Source organism: Oreochromis niloticus, linkage group LG3 (genome assembly GCF_001858045.2).
Source record: "Oreochromis niloticus isolate F11D_XX linkage group LG3, O_niloticus_UMD_NMBU, whole genome shotgun sequence".
Taxonomy (NCBI): domain Eukaryota; kingdom Metazoa; phylum Chordata; class Actinopteri; order Cichliformes; family Cichlidae; genus Oreochromis; species Oreochromis niloticus.
The window spans coordinates 78,170,748-78,184,836 of NC_031967.2; the positions used below are offsets into that span (position 1 = coordinate 78,170,748).

General features: G+C 39.0%; 1 protein-coding gene across 2 annotated transcripts; it reads right to left on the reverse strand.

Annotated features, from left to right (window-relative positions):
- Window positions 1-8,912: 8,912 nt before the first annotated feature.
- On the reverse strand, window positions 8,913-13,769 carry LOC102080154 (uncharacterized). 2 transcript variants are annotated; one of them, XM_025905364.1, is made up of 5 exons: window positions 13,558-13,769; window positions 10,477-10,532; window positions 10,007-10,378; window positions 9,486-9,839; window positions 8,913-9,316 (listed from the first exon to the last, which is right to left on the reverse strand). In XM_025905364.1, the coding sequence occupies exons 2-5, from the start codon at window positions 10,523-10,525 to the stop codon at window positions 9,048-9,050; spliced, it is 1,044 nt and encodes a 347-aa protein (XP_025761149.1). In that variant the 5' UTR covers window positions 10,526-10,532; window positions 13,558-13,769; the 3' UTR covers window positions 8,913-9,047. The 2 variants fall into 2 exon arrangements, with proteins under 2 accessions (XP_025761149.1, XP_025761148.1); XM_025905363.1 differs by lacking the exon at window positions 13,558-13,769 and having other exon boundaries at window positions 10,477-10,555.
- Window positions 13,770-14,089: the final 320 nt, after the last annotated feature.

Consider the following 14,089-nt stretch of genomic DNA (forward strand, 5'->3'; position numbering starts at 1 on the left):
CAGTGTGTCGAACGGGTGAAATTTCAGATTGTTGAAGATTTTGAGGTTGTTGTTTATTTTTAATAGAGGGAGTTTTGATAAACATGGACATGTCTATAAGGGCCCATAGTTTCTATAACAGTGCACTTAGAAAAACCTGTCAGGTGATTTTGTTTTGTACTTTGATGAGCTAATACTCAGCTCTCTTTTTCTCATTTTTGTTGTAAGCAGGCCTGCAAAAGAGTGGATAACAGCGCTGACAAAGTAAAAGGATTGCCGCGAGCCAATCCAGTCTAAAAGCAGAAAGAACTATTTTCTTAAAAACAAAGTAAAACAAATAAATGAGTTGATGTTGCTGAGAGTGAAGACTGAATATTTGCGAGATAGTCTCCACTGTCAGCAATACCTGATGGTAATGCGTGTGAGTGAATGTGTGGGAATGGACAGGTGAATGGACGGACGAGGCAGACCATAGGTTGGACCGACTGGACACTGACAAAAGACTGGACTAAGGTTGGACATATGACTGATAATTGTTCTGTTTTAACTTTTTTTATATTACAGGTTGGATGAAGTGGAGAAACTGAGTATAAAAGGTGATGTTCTGGTTAACACACAGGTTTTTGTTTCTAGGACGTTTCAAGGATGCAGGCTGTGGATGGAGCCAAGAAAAGATTTGACATGATGATTAATTTGATTTCATTCCTTAAATACAGGTTTGAAGCTCCGGAGCATTTATACATAATATGATAGGACTAAACTTTTCTTTTAATTCCCTAACCCGAGTGAAGGATTTTGAGTTTGTAACACATGAGATGTGTCACAAAAAGGGGGTAAGAAAAAGTTAATATATGCGATTAGCTACATGAAATGTGCTGTTTTAGGGTTACTAAGCAAATTTCTACGTGACCTTTATCTAATAACCTTTGTGAGGATAAACTTGTTTACCGACTTGCTCTCTTGTAGAATATACAGACTTAGAAAGCTCTGAGTTCTGAGAATAACTCTGTTAAGTTGACAGGAAACACGTCGAGACAGCAATATAGGGCAAATATGTTTGAGCTTGTAATTAAATGTGGGACTTGAAAAGAGGAAGTAAATTTGGTACAGGATGTGCTTGAGACGATCAGACGAGAGAAGGAGAAGGTCAGGAATAGTTTAAACTAAGATTGAGAAAGTAAATGGGGTGAAAGGGGGTGTAGCTTCAGGGCAGTTCACAGCCTGGCGTAAACGCAAGGTGCTGTCACACAGCTTAAGTTATTTGGTTGATTTATTTTATGACAAAATAATAAGGAAATATTACAAATATACAACACGTTGAGAAGATCTCTTTTGTTATATTTTAGTGTTTAACATGGAAGATGCCTCTCTGGAGCTTCTCTCCTGATGCTACTCCACCAAAAGAAGTTCATTTATAGAGACTATGTCAGCTCCCAAACAGACAACAACAAACCAAGATTAGCAATAAACAATCTAAACATAAATAATAACAAATGAAGAACAATACAGAATCCAAATCTGAACCAAAGAACAAAATAGTGAAATGTGGATTATTGGGTTTTTCTCTGTATATATGAAGTATTTGTAATGTGTATCTGCTAATGAAGGCTTGTAGAGGCCAGTTTATACTCACAAACGAGTGCTCAGCCAGACTGAAAAACAGGAAGCTTTAGTGCACAAGGTATATTAATAAATATAGACATAAAAAGAGGAACTCCCCATATAAACAACGTTCAAAAATGTGTGAAGTATAAAGTACCGAAATAACACTATATCAGTCACAGTTGATGATTCTAATGTTAGAGAGCTCTTGCAACTGGTGTCTGAGCTGTGCAGAGGTCTCTCTTAAGACAGGTACTTATGTAGGTTAGCATGAGGTTGAGTTAATTTTATACACAATGCATAACTGTGCTTGTTTAGAGTTGATGTTCTATCCAAGAGGGTTTTAAGCTTCACTGGTGAGAGTGTCCAGGTGATACATGTTGAGGGAAGATGAGAACATAGCAGGTGAATTGCATGCACGCTTACAAACACACATGATTTAAATATAGGCCAGGCCAAAGGCCTGGACTTGAGGTAGCTTTCAACTTTACAGCTCCTAACTTGTAGGAATGGCGTGGAGTGTAATGAATGAATGCAAAACATGCTTACAGACACAATCATAACAGGGGTTTATTTTACAGGGTAAAGGTGGACCACAGGTTGCTTTGTTTCTGCTTAGCAACTACTGAGGTAAATGGTGTTAAAGATAAATATGCAATAAGTGAACAGGAAATGTGTGAGGGTGAGCCGGGTGAAACAAAATGTTGTAGATAATGGAAACTTGTCTAACGGGCATTAACAGTAACCTTGGCATGTTATGTATATGCTTGAGGCCAAAAGAGGCGTAAATCCAGATAGAAAATTTTGAAGTGTGCTCTTTAGCGGAGATTTAGGCTGACATGGGGATGGTGTGCATTTTACTTGGGTTGTGTTTAATAAGACTAAAAGCGTTGCTCACACACATAAAGAGTATTGAGATTGAATAAAGTTAATATAATGGATAGAGCCCAGAACATGATAATATATAAGTGAAATCAAATGCAATGTGTGATTTCACTTTTATTGGGAAAATAATTAGCCAAGAAATGTGTATTGAACTCTCCACATACTTTGAAACTGCGCAACTCTGAGTGGGCAATGTAATGAAGCAACTGTTACATATTTGCATTAAACTAGCCAACATAGACTCACCACCACATGATGTTGCCCTGCAGCGGGGGCAGAAAATCATTTGCAAACCAGGGATCTTAGGTTGATTATTATATTCTTACTTATGTACACACACACACACAGAAGGGAAAAATTTCAAAACAAAACAAAAAACAACTTCGCTTAAACTGTCAAGCACAGGAGTAAAATAAAAATCTTTTTGGGCTCTGTTAAAATTTCTTTAGTCAAAGTGTAAAAGGCCAAACCTAGGAAGTTCGGCAAACAGGAAAGTTCCTTGAGTATCAGGAGTTAATAGTCAGGAAACATTTCTCACATTAACACCTTATATCTGACAAATCATTGACTCATAGATGCAGATAGACATACAAGTGCACATACATCCAGATGTGCATTTAGACATTAAAAGTGTAGAGACATGTACACACAGATTGGCAAACCGGTACAGAGTCTAGCTGAGGAGCTTAACAAAGCAGACGTGGCAGTAGGGTTTATCATTTTGCCTGATATGATATTGGGAACCAATTTTGAATAATGACAGGAACCTGAGATGAACACAGTAAGTTAGTAAGGTATAGCAGAGAAAGGTTGTTTGTTTTCTATCCCTTACAGGAGAAGATTTCCACTAGAGAGGGACCCAGAAAAGGAGCAGAGACCACTTAAGCATGAACTGTTTTCAAGTGGGAGCTGGTGTTTTATTGCTGGACCACCTAGAGGACATGAGGTTGTTGTCGGATTTGCTGAGTCAGGGGGCGGCTAGAGAGGGTCAGAGCGAAGGTAGTGGACCTGGGAATGGTGTAGTGACGTCTTCGGAAGACGTCAAAAGGGGGAATTGTGGAATTACAGGGATTATTTTACATAACCATCATTTTATCATTGCATTAATTATCATTTCATCCAAGCATTTATTGAAGTTGCTGGCATTATGTTATAATTTATATTATAGGGGTTATCATAATCAAATATTAACATGTTTATTACAGGTGCAGTATAACTACTTTAAAATGATTGAGTTAAATATATATATATATATCATAACTCATATGCTGAGTATATTGTTACAGTAAAAAAGTAGCTGAGCAAAGGCCTGAATGTATTCAACTTCTTGTTGCATTTGAGTTTGCCTAGTTACAGGTGACGGAAGGATGTCCAGCCCATGGTGATCTCAAAGGCCTTAGATCATCACCATATTCTTAAGAGTATGCCACAAGGAGGAACCTCTATGTTGCAGTTAATTCTTAAAATACATAAATGTTCTGTACATGCAAATTATGTGCTTGTAAACGCAAGAAGGGGCGTTACAATACCCTGATGTTATAAAAGCAATCTAGAGTGTATTTTGGGTAGAGATGTACAACTGCTTTGCAGTTTGCACCTCTCCACGCTGCGTGCATTCATTAAAATCAATTGTTTGAACGGCCTTTTCTGGACTATCATTGTTTTACTCTCATCCTCAATTTCGGACCCGTAACAGTCTCTAAAAAGTTTACACTTTTTGAGTGGATGTGGTTTTTTGTGGATTGGGCACTGGCGATCTGGTTCCTCCATGTTCTTTGGACTGAGATTATTCTGGTCGGGCTCTGCCATAATGTCCATTTTGTGTGCTGACACAGTAGGTTTGCGACTATATGACCTCAGTTTTTCTGTGGGAGAAGGGACATGGGTGTTGGCCTTGGACATAGCAAAGCTTGGGTCATTCCTCATTTTCGCTTGCCGTTGGACAAATTGTGTGAAAACTGAGAAAGGAGGAAATGACACACTATGAGTCTCCTTGTACTCTGTTCCTACAGTTGTCCACCTTTCCTGTAGGTTGAAAGGAAGTTTATCCACTATTTGCCTGACTCCTCTGGCTGTGTCGAGGTAAGCAAGTCCTGGGAGTGCGAGATCTTGTTTAGCACACTGTAGCTCCAATAAGATGTCACTAAGTTCTTGCAGCTTAACATTGTCTTTATTTGTGAGTTTAGGAAAGTCCTCTACATTTTTTAAGAGTGCGTCCTCAATAGCCTCCGGTGAGCCATAGCCCTCTTCAAGGCGTTGCCAGACCATCTTCGCACCTGCAGCAGGATTGAGGGTGTGCACAGCACGAATCCGCTTAGCCTGTTCGGATGATGTTGGACCCAACCATTTTGTTAGCAAGTCTAATTCCTCTCTTGGAGACAAATTTAGGTCTTTGGTTGCGCTGATGAATGAGGTTTTCCATGCCCAATAGTTTTCAGGTTTGTCATCAAATTGCAAAAGACCTGTGCTGACTAGTTCTTTGCGAATTAGGTATTTTGCAAACTGTTGCGTTTCACTTGCTTCAGGTAAGCAGTTGTTAAGGTTGGGGGTGTGCTTTGTGGAGTTGGACCAGTACGTGTCGACTACACATGTGTTCACTGTTTGCTCCTGTTTCCTTTCTCTGTTTACAGGGGGTGGTTTCGTCTGAGTGTTTGGTTATAAACGGATTAGTTATTTGTGTACTGTCTTGTACATCTACTTCATTGTCATTCCCTTTAGGAAGCTGTGCTGGGTCGTGCTGAGTGTCTGGGTAGAGTAACTCACATTGTTGTTGAACATATTCGTTAGTGCGGTGCACTGCACTGATGGGCTCAACTTCCTCACAGAGTTCTCCGTAGAGCTCCCCGCTTTGAATCTCTGCTTCTTCATAGGCTGAAGCCTCTGCTTCAGCTGCGGCTATTGCTTTTTGGCACTGGAGGACATGTAGATGAGCATCCAGTTCAGCTCTCTGTTTCATTGCATTAGCTTCCTTTTCAGCGAAGGCCAGTTGAGCTCGTGCTGCTTGAGCTTTGGCGTAGGCCCTTGCAGCTGCAGAAGCTGTTGATGAGGATGTCCGTTGAGACCGCCTTGTCGATGTTCTGGATTTCTGCGACTTGGTGTCGAATGGCTGAGACTGTTGCTGCATTGTAGCTGATTGAGTGGCGATGTCTGGTTGCTGTTCACCACCGGCTGCTTCGTCTAGCTCTTCAGCAGCGTAGTCTTTTAGATAATTTCTTCCTGAGCGTAGACTCATGTTGCTTAAAGTAGCTCTGTATGCTTGAACCCGCTGAGTAGGCGTCTTTTTACTGTGCTGCCCTCACGACATGTGACCATGTGAAGCTAGACAGCCAGCGAACAAAATAGATGAGATCTTCCACACAAGGCTTGCTTTTCTTGCTTTTAATGAAGATCTTTTGAAGCCTTATCCTCTCTCAAGGCTTCTCCTTTCTATTTCTTATTTGTAACTGAAATATACAGAATATGAAAATAAATTGCTAGCTAATACACATCTTAATGACAACTTAATGATTAGCCTAGCTTAACACGTGCGTTACATTAGCATCACAGTTAACTCCAGGTAAACACATATAAAAGTTATTTCTGAACACATTAATACTTACAAAGACGAACGTTTCCCAAGGTACAAGCGTGTAGGGCACTTATAACGTGTACATGAACTTATTCACTCTTTTAATACTGCCGAAGCACTTTTCACAGCGTTCACAGAGAAAAAACGTCAAAGATAGGTTAATGATCAGAGCGCTCCCTCGCTCCCATTTCCGCACATACAATACAAAGATAGCTTGCGACTAAGACGTCTCACTCTGAGCAAATTTCAAACCCACACATTTTAACTGTTTTTAGCATTAATCACATAATATTTCTTAACTTTGAACTTATTTATCACCTTGCTTACGTAACTTAGTCAGACTATGCACTAACTACTGACTTTTGACCAAAAGGCATAACAAGCATTAAGCTCCACAGCCTGGTTCTGACCAAGCCTTTCCTCGTTAGCGAGTAAAAGACCGGTTGAAGATGTTCTGTTTTGTTTTCTTCATGAGGAATAAGTCTCTAAACTAGCGGGGCCTGTGGAAGCACAGACTCAACAATTATCACACCAGTGCGGTGTGGGTCCAGCTTTTCAGATCTAATTAACATTAAATCACTCAAAAAGATCCTCTGGAAAAGAATACAATTGTTAGAACAGAGTTCATCAAACAGTGCATTTTACAGCAAAATGAAAGCGAGCAAAGCAAAGCAAAGCAAACCCCGGGGTGAAGAGCCTTAAAGCATAAACAGCAAAGACACACAAAATGACAGACCAAAAAAAAAACTTGGGGCATTTTAGACCCTCCTTTATATACAGTCATGTGAGTCCTATTTTGTTTATTTTGTCCTATTTTTATAGGACACCCCATTAAATAATCAGCTCTTTATTATGAACTGTTCACATATCAATTTCCAATCATGTTTTTTTTTTATGTATTACTGGAAATGAAAGTGACTTAATTGCAATTCATTAAAATTGATATTAAATATCCATATGTCCAAATATATTTTAAAATACAAAGGCTTTCATAGGGTGTCCTAATTTTCTCACATGACTGTACATAACTTTCTGGAACTACCCCATAACCTGAGCACTAGTCTTATATCCATCATTTTGAATTGTGTCCCGTTGTCAGTTTTATGGCCTAAGTGAGTCCAAGAGCAGTTAACAGTTAAGAAATTTGACAGTTTTGTCAGGTGGGTTGGCCAGAAGTACACTACTATCTATGCTAACAAATGGTTTTCCTCACCTTCTGGCAGCTGAGGTGAGAAAACAGAATCCCTGTTGCATCCCCTGTGGTCCGGTTTGTTTACTGTATAGGCAAAGAAAGGGCTGGACAGTACACTGGGCAATAAAGATGAACGCCGAGAAAGGGTCCCATGTGCACACTTAGCAGCGCCAAGCTGAAATAACCCTATGTTTGGACTTGTAACAGTTGGCCATAACACAATTAAAGGTTACTTATTGATCCCAATTACTACCTTTTCAAACACTATATAGTATACAGTATACAGTGCTAAACACACTGCTGCTATTCTTTTGATCTTGAATGAATTGGAAAACATGCTACAGGAATTAGTTGTTTTGATAATGGTTAATCTTTGATTTGGTAAAAAGATTAAAGTGAAAAGTGTTTGTTGCGAATTTGAGTTCTCAATTATGGGATTAAAACCAAAAAATCATCATTAAAACCATGTCATCATGATTTTTATTTGAAGTTTGTATATTTACTACAGCTGGCAGCAGAAATCCTGAAATGTAACATCACATTAAGAATTCTATTTTAACATTCTAAGACCCAAAGCATTAAAAAAATAGACAGAATATTCAGATTTTTTGGAACTGAGATGTTTAATAATCCTTATAACAAAATCCTCAATTTTTTTTGCTATATCATGTTGTGTATGATACATTTTTATTATATATTTATTATATATTTTTTGAATCACAGTAGGCTGTTATAAGTTAAACAATGAGGAGATCAGTTCTACAGAAATGGTGACATTTCACTTCTTGAAAGATATTATAGTTTCACTTGAGTTGATACATCAAATCAGCACCCACAGAGCTGTCTGCATCACATTGGACATTTTTCCATCTTTATTCTATTTGTATAAAATTATCTATTTTTTTGTGTTGTTGTTTAACAATAAACCATACAAAATCTAATGTTGTAAAAACACAAATGTAAGGACAAGAAATGCATCATTGCCAAAACAAGACCCCCACCCCCATTAACTTTATTCACAATATTCTATTTTGTTGAAATGTTCTAATTGTTCAAACATGTTAATTTCGTTAGATCTATATACATTGCCCACCGATGCCTTCTTGGGAGATGCCTCCAAGGGTGGTGGAGAATGAAAGCTGAGTTCCTGTGGGACTTCCAGATACAGACGGACAAATGGTGGTCGCTAACCAACAGGACATAGTGGTGGTAGACAAACAGTAAAAGACGGCCATAGTGATAGATGTAGCGGTTCCGAATGACACCAACATCAGAAAGAAGGAACAAAAGAAGCTCAAGAAATACCAAGGGCTCAGAGAAGAACTCTAGAAAATGTGGAGGGTGAAGGTAACGGTGGTCCCAAGCTAGGCGAGTGGCTCCAGGAGATCCCAGTAGTGCAGTCCTAGGAACAGCTAAGATACTGCGCAGGACCCTCAAGCTCCCAGGCCTCTGGTGTGTGTGTGTATGTGTGTATATATATATATATATATATATATATATATATATATATATATATGTATATATATATATATATATATATATATATATATATACGGCGCTGGCACGGCTGGCAGCCTTAACCCAATTTCCCTCGGCATGAATAAAGTATGATCAATCAATCAATCAGTCAATCAATATATATGTGTGTGTGTGTGTGTGTGTGTGTGTGTTCCTCGCACTGGACTTGCATTTATACAAAACTTTTCACTGACTTACAGTGCATTAACACTGTAGTGAAAAACTAAATAATGACATCTGTTTATTGGGTTTTATTTCATAACTTAGTTTAGGACTTGAATAAGTCTTGATTGATTTTGTGACTCAGGTATTTATTTGAAGTTCGACTAACTCTTGATAGAAAGTTTGTCCTCTAGAAGGTTTCATGTTAGTGCAGATCAGTTGTGTCTCTGAGACATTTAACATCAGGTTTTTTCTCTTTTTGTTGTTTCTCAAAATAAAACAAAGAGCAGCACAAACAACCAATACAGACGATGATATTCCCATTCCCAGTCCAACACGACCAGACCTGTCTTTACTCTCTTGAGGTGGAATTAAAGATGGTTGTGGAGTTTGAGGATTTTCAACAATGGCTATAAAGGAAAAACAAAAAAATCATTGTTAATCATCATAATGGTTGCTGGCATGTAGATTACACAAATTACAAAATCCTCAACTTCAAAAAGTCTACACAAATACACATGACAGTCAGTGTTACAGATAACCAACTATTAGAAAAGAAATTCTGTTAAATCAACTTACGAATAACACTGAGTCTGCAACCCGCAAAACCAGAGCCCTTATCTACCCTCACTGTACAGTTGTACAGACCAGAGTCATTAGTCCTGAGTGTGGACAGTTGAAGTCTGATTCGTCCTTCTCTGATGGCATCTCTGTCACTCTGGACTCGTCCTGAAAACTTTTTCGACACTGATAACTCAACACCATCATAGAAATGATACAAGTCTGAGATTTCGCTATCAGTCATTTGAAAACATTGAATAAAAAGGTAGCTCCAGGAGATGTAAGGTGTGGTGGTGAACGTCCACTCCAGTGTGATGTTGTGGTTCTCCTCTGCCCGATAGAAGGTCTGTGTCACATTCACTACAAATGATTCTGTTGAGGACACAGAGAGGGAAAGAGAAGAGCAGACACACTAAGACCTGGAACAGGCTAAAAGCAGCAAAGGTGATTTGAGCAGCAAAACTCTATTAAGTCAAGTTAAATAACCCACACAGTTTAAAAGATAATCAGATTTGAGAAAGAAAGTCAACTCAACTTACTAGTGACCTCGAGTTCACTGCTGGCAGAGCCAGATCCATAATCTGTTTTCACACGACACGTGTACATGCCCGAGTCCTCAGTCCTGAGTCTGGACAGTTGAAGTTTAATTCGTCCTTCTCTGAGGGCATCTTTGTCACTCTGGACGCGTCCTAAAAACCTTTCATCTTGAGACACTGACACCTCAACAACATCACGTATATGATACTGGATTTTGTTACTGAAAATTTCATGGACTTTGCCACTACTTTTCTGGTCACAGTTGATAAAAATGTATTTGGGGTCAGGTTTGGTTGTGAACGTCCACTCCAGTGTGATGTTGTGGTTCTCCTCTGCCTGATAGGAGGTCTGTGTCACATTTACTATAAATGATCCTGTTGAGGAGACAGAGAGAGAGAGAGGAGCAGACACACTGAGAACTGTAACAAATATCTTATTGAGCTTTAATTGGAGTCCATAGCCGTAAACTAACCAGAGACACATGAGGTGAGGATGATGAGCAGCAGGATCCTGCAGATCATCTTCTCCCTGTGAGAGGAGACAGAAGTGAAGAGTCAATATGTGAGATCAAATGAAAACAGAAAGCAAAATAGAGCCGATAACAGAGAAAAAACACAGTTCCCGGGGTCTCCCACATGAAAGCAGTGGCGACAAAACAGTTCAGGGGGCTGACCACGTAGGAAACGCAGCAGCGGTGGCGAATCAAATCCGGCAGACAACCATGTGGGAAGCGGTGGGGAATAAAATCTGGAGGTTGACCATGGAGGAAGCTACGGCGGCAGCAAAAAAGGTCTGGCTGGCCCGAATTAGCCGAACAATGCACAGACTCTGGGTTGACAGGTTCAAAAAATTGTAATTCCTGGCTCGGAAAGAGCAGAACAATAACAGACTTCAAAAACCATCACCAAATATTGCCATCAGTGATAACGGTTCACGCTATAACTATAAAGAATATACTGATTATGACTTTGAGCAAAGGACTTCAAATCAGACAAACAGTGTAGGTGAAAAATGTGTCTAGATTGTGAGTCAGTTGTTAAAAAAAGGCAAGTAAATTTGATCCTTATTTAAATGCTGACAAAGCAGAAGTTGGCATACATCAAAAAGAAAGAGAAAGATTATTATAACAGGTCAACCAGAGCCTGAAGCTATTTGTCAGTGCTAGTGCAATGTTAATGTTCTCCAAGAAGTTGCATGAGGGTCACATAAAGTGAGAGTTACAAACTCACTGCATTCTTTTATAAACAGTGCATTCACCTAAGGGATTTAAATAATAATAAGTAAGGGAAAAAGTCACCAAATGAAGCTTTAACAGCAGCTGTTCTGAGGAGATCAGCAAGACAAAGCCAGATAAATTACATCAGGAACGATCAAGACACCCTCTGCATGTGAATGTGTGGCGTTTAACTTTTGATTTTTTTATGAACAGAAGGAAAAAGGTGAAGAGCCAGAGAATATGGAAAAGGAAGATTATGAATATAATTATTAAAAGTTTTTTGGTTCTATAATTATAAGGAGTAGAATATTTTTTTTTATATGTTATCAAAGAGAACAACAGTATTTTACATTCAAAAACAAAATGTAATTAATAACTTTAAGGCATTAATAAGTGTTTCTTATTAAAGCGACAACAAAAAACTCTACCTTTTCCACATTGTTCATAAAGCATCTGATGCTGAAAATTCAAAAAAGGTCAGAAAGGCTTTAATAGGAAAAATACATAATCAGTAATGGCTATGAATTGCATATTGAATTACTTCCTTTCTATTCATAAAGTATGTGTCACAAACTGGCTGTGTGCAGGCAGGCGAGGACCCAAGTTTAGTCCTCATGGCAACAAAAACTCAAACTCAAAATACAGCTTTATTGAACGGCAAAAAGGCGATACACAGACTAAACTGGGAACTACTATACTTAGGGGGAAACACAGAGAGAGACAAACGGCTAAGAGGGAGGACACGACACAGACCTGAGGAAGACGCTGACATAAATACACAGAAAGATAACGAGGGAAGCTGGAGCACAGCTGCGATGGATAATAATAATGAGACAGGGGAAGAGCAAACACAATATGATACATAGGGAGACACAGAGGGCAAAGACACGAGGGGAAATCTAATAAACAATACTGAAAAAAACAACCTAGGAACCACAGAATAACCACAGAGTACAAGTGAACCTAAAAACAATATAGAAAGACCAAAAATGCACAAAAACCCAAAACACTGGGTCAAGTGGCCCAGGACCATGACAGTATGTCTTTCCACTTTTTTCTTTTTCCAAATTTCACATCCTCACTTCTCCTTCTTAGTTCCTCTTACCCGAGATACAAGTGGAGGAAGTGGGGAAGAGACACACGGAGAGAGGAGTCAACAAGTATTTAAAGCTGGTTTTATGGTATCGGGAAGGTATCGCGTCCTCTGTCTGCCCGACTCCAGGCATTGTTCATATGCCTGCAGAGAGCTTGGGGCAGTATCCCACATAGCAGACAGTTCTGGCCTGAATCTGGTGTTAACCCAGCACTGCTGGCTGACTTCTGGCATGGTAAGTGATATGTCATCCAGATATGGGCCAGGCCTGGTGTAGATGGCACTGTTTATGTAATGGCATGCCACATCTGGCCCGATTATGGTTTGGTGTATGTGGCCCAGGCTCATAGAAAACAGGCCTGGCCGGGATCTGGCATCAAGCTGGCACTTCTGATTGACTGGTGTCATGGCAGAGTGTATGTCAACCAGATGTGGGCCACGTCTGGCAATGATGCCACTATTTATGTTCCTATTTTCCTATTTTAGTTAGAAAACCCAAATGCCATGTTGCAATACTATACTGCTATGGTGGCTAATGTTTCAAATGCAGGTTTGACAAGTTTGTGAGTGTAAACTTTATCCAAAACCTAGTGAGGGTTTACTCATGTTTACTTTTGTCCCATGTAAGTCATCAGTTTTCTACGTCTGTCAGCGGCGGAAAACAGCAAAGTTATAACATAAAGATCTGAAATTAAACCTTGTGTTAAAAGCACAGTATCCACTGCAGCCACTGTCTGTGCTTTTCATGCTCTTTTTTTGATCTTTGAAGTTTTTTTCACAGTTCTCTTGTTCCAGTTGACCTTTACTGTGATCAGAATCATGTACTAAGTGTGCTATGTGAACTACAGTCTAGCTGTAGCCACTTCTGGTTCTAAATTATTGTCTAAAACTTAAAGCTACAGTCTGGAGTCAGTTAGCAACAGTTAAAATTATTTTATTCTATTATTATTATTATCAGGACTGGGTCAAATTATTTTGAAATGGTTTTGTCTGTAATTTTTGCAATCAATAATGCAACTTGATTTTACAACATAATTAATTACTTCAAACGTTAAAATCCTTACATTTCTCTTTAGCATGAAAAGCATTTTAATTGTGAATATTTCGTAGTTGTTAAAATCAAATAACACTTTTATAAACTTCACTGAAGTAATCATCTTTTCATTTTCAATTAAATATCCAAACATAATACTTAGAAACATAAATATTGGTGATGTTACTATTAACAAAGCATCCATGCTCACCTGATTTGTGTAAGTTTATTTGGCTGATCTGGCTGTGTTCCAGTTGGTCTATTCTGCTGCACTCCAAAACTGCTGTAAAAACCCAGAAAATATTTATTTTATCCTCAGGCACTAGGTCTTTAATTATGACCTATTTAAAATCTTTCCTCCAGTTCTGTCATTTGGAAATAACTGTGACAATATGTCGACACAGGTCGTCCACATGCTCCTCGTCTTTCCTTATATAAAACAGACTTCTTGTCATGCCAGTGAAAGTGAACCTTAAAATGCTCAGATAACAGAGTCTCCTCCTCCAAGCAGAATAATTCCTCATTTCATACACTGCTTTTTTTTTCACACACTGCCCACATCTCACATCCTCTTCAGTGGAAATTATACAGAAGGTGAGTCACAGTAGTGTGCTGCCAGGTTGGGGTCTAGACATTGGTGTCAGAAGAGGAAGTGACCCCTTAGCTTGGAGTCTGAGCATGACAGGGAGTGACCACCTGGCATTTCTGAAAGTTGTGGACAGTTTGGGTAGAGCAACAAATCT

Coding starts and splice junctions, on each gene's coding strand:
- LOC102080154 (XM_025905364.1), bottom strand. CDS start 10,525: ATGATCTGCAGGATCCTGCTGCTCATCATCCTCACCTCATGTGTCTCT. Junction 10,379..10,476: donor CCTCACCTCATGTGTCTCTG/GTTAGTTTACGG, acceptor TCTCCTCAACAG/GATCATTTATAGTAAATGTG. Junction 9,840..10,006: donor CAGTGAACTCGAGGTCACTA/GTAAGTTGAGTT, acceptor TGTCCTCAACAG/AATCATTTGTAGTGAATGTG.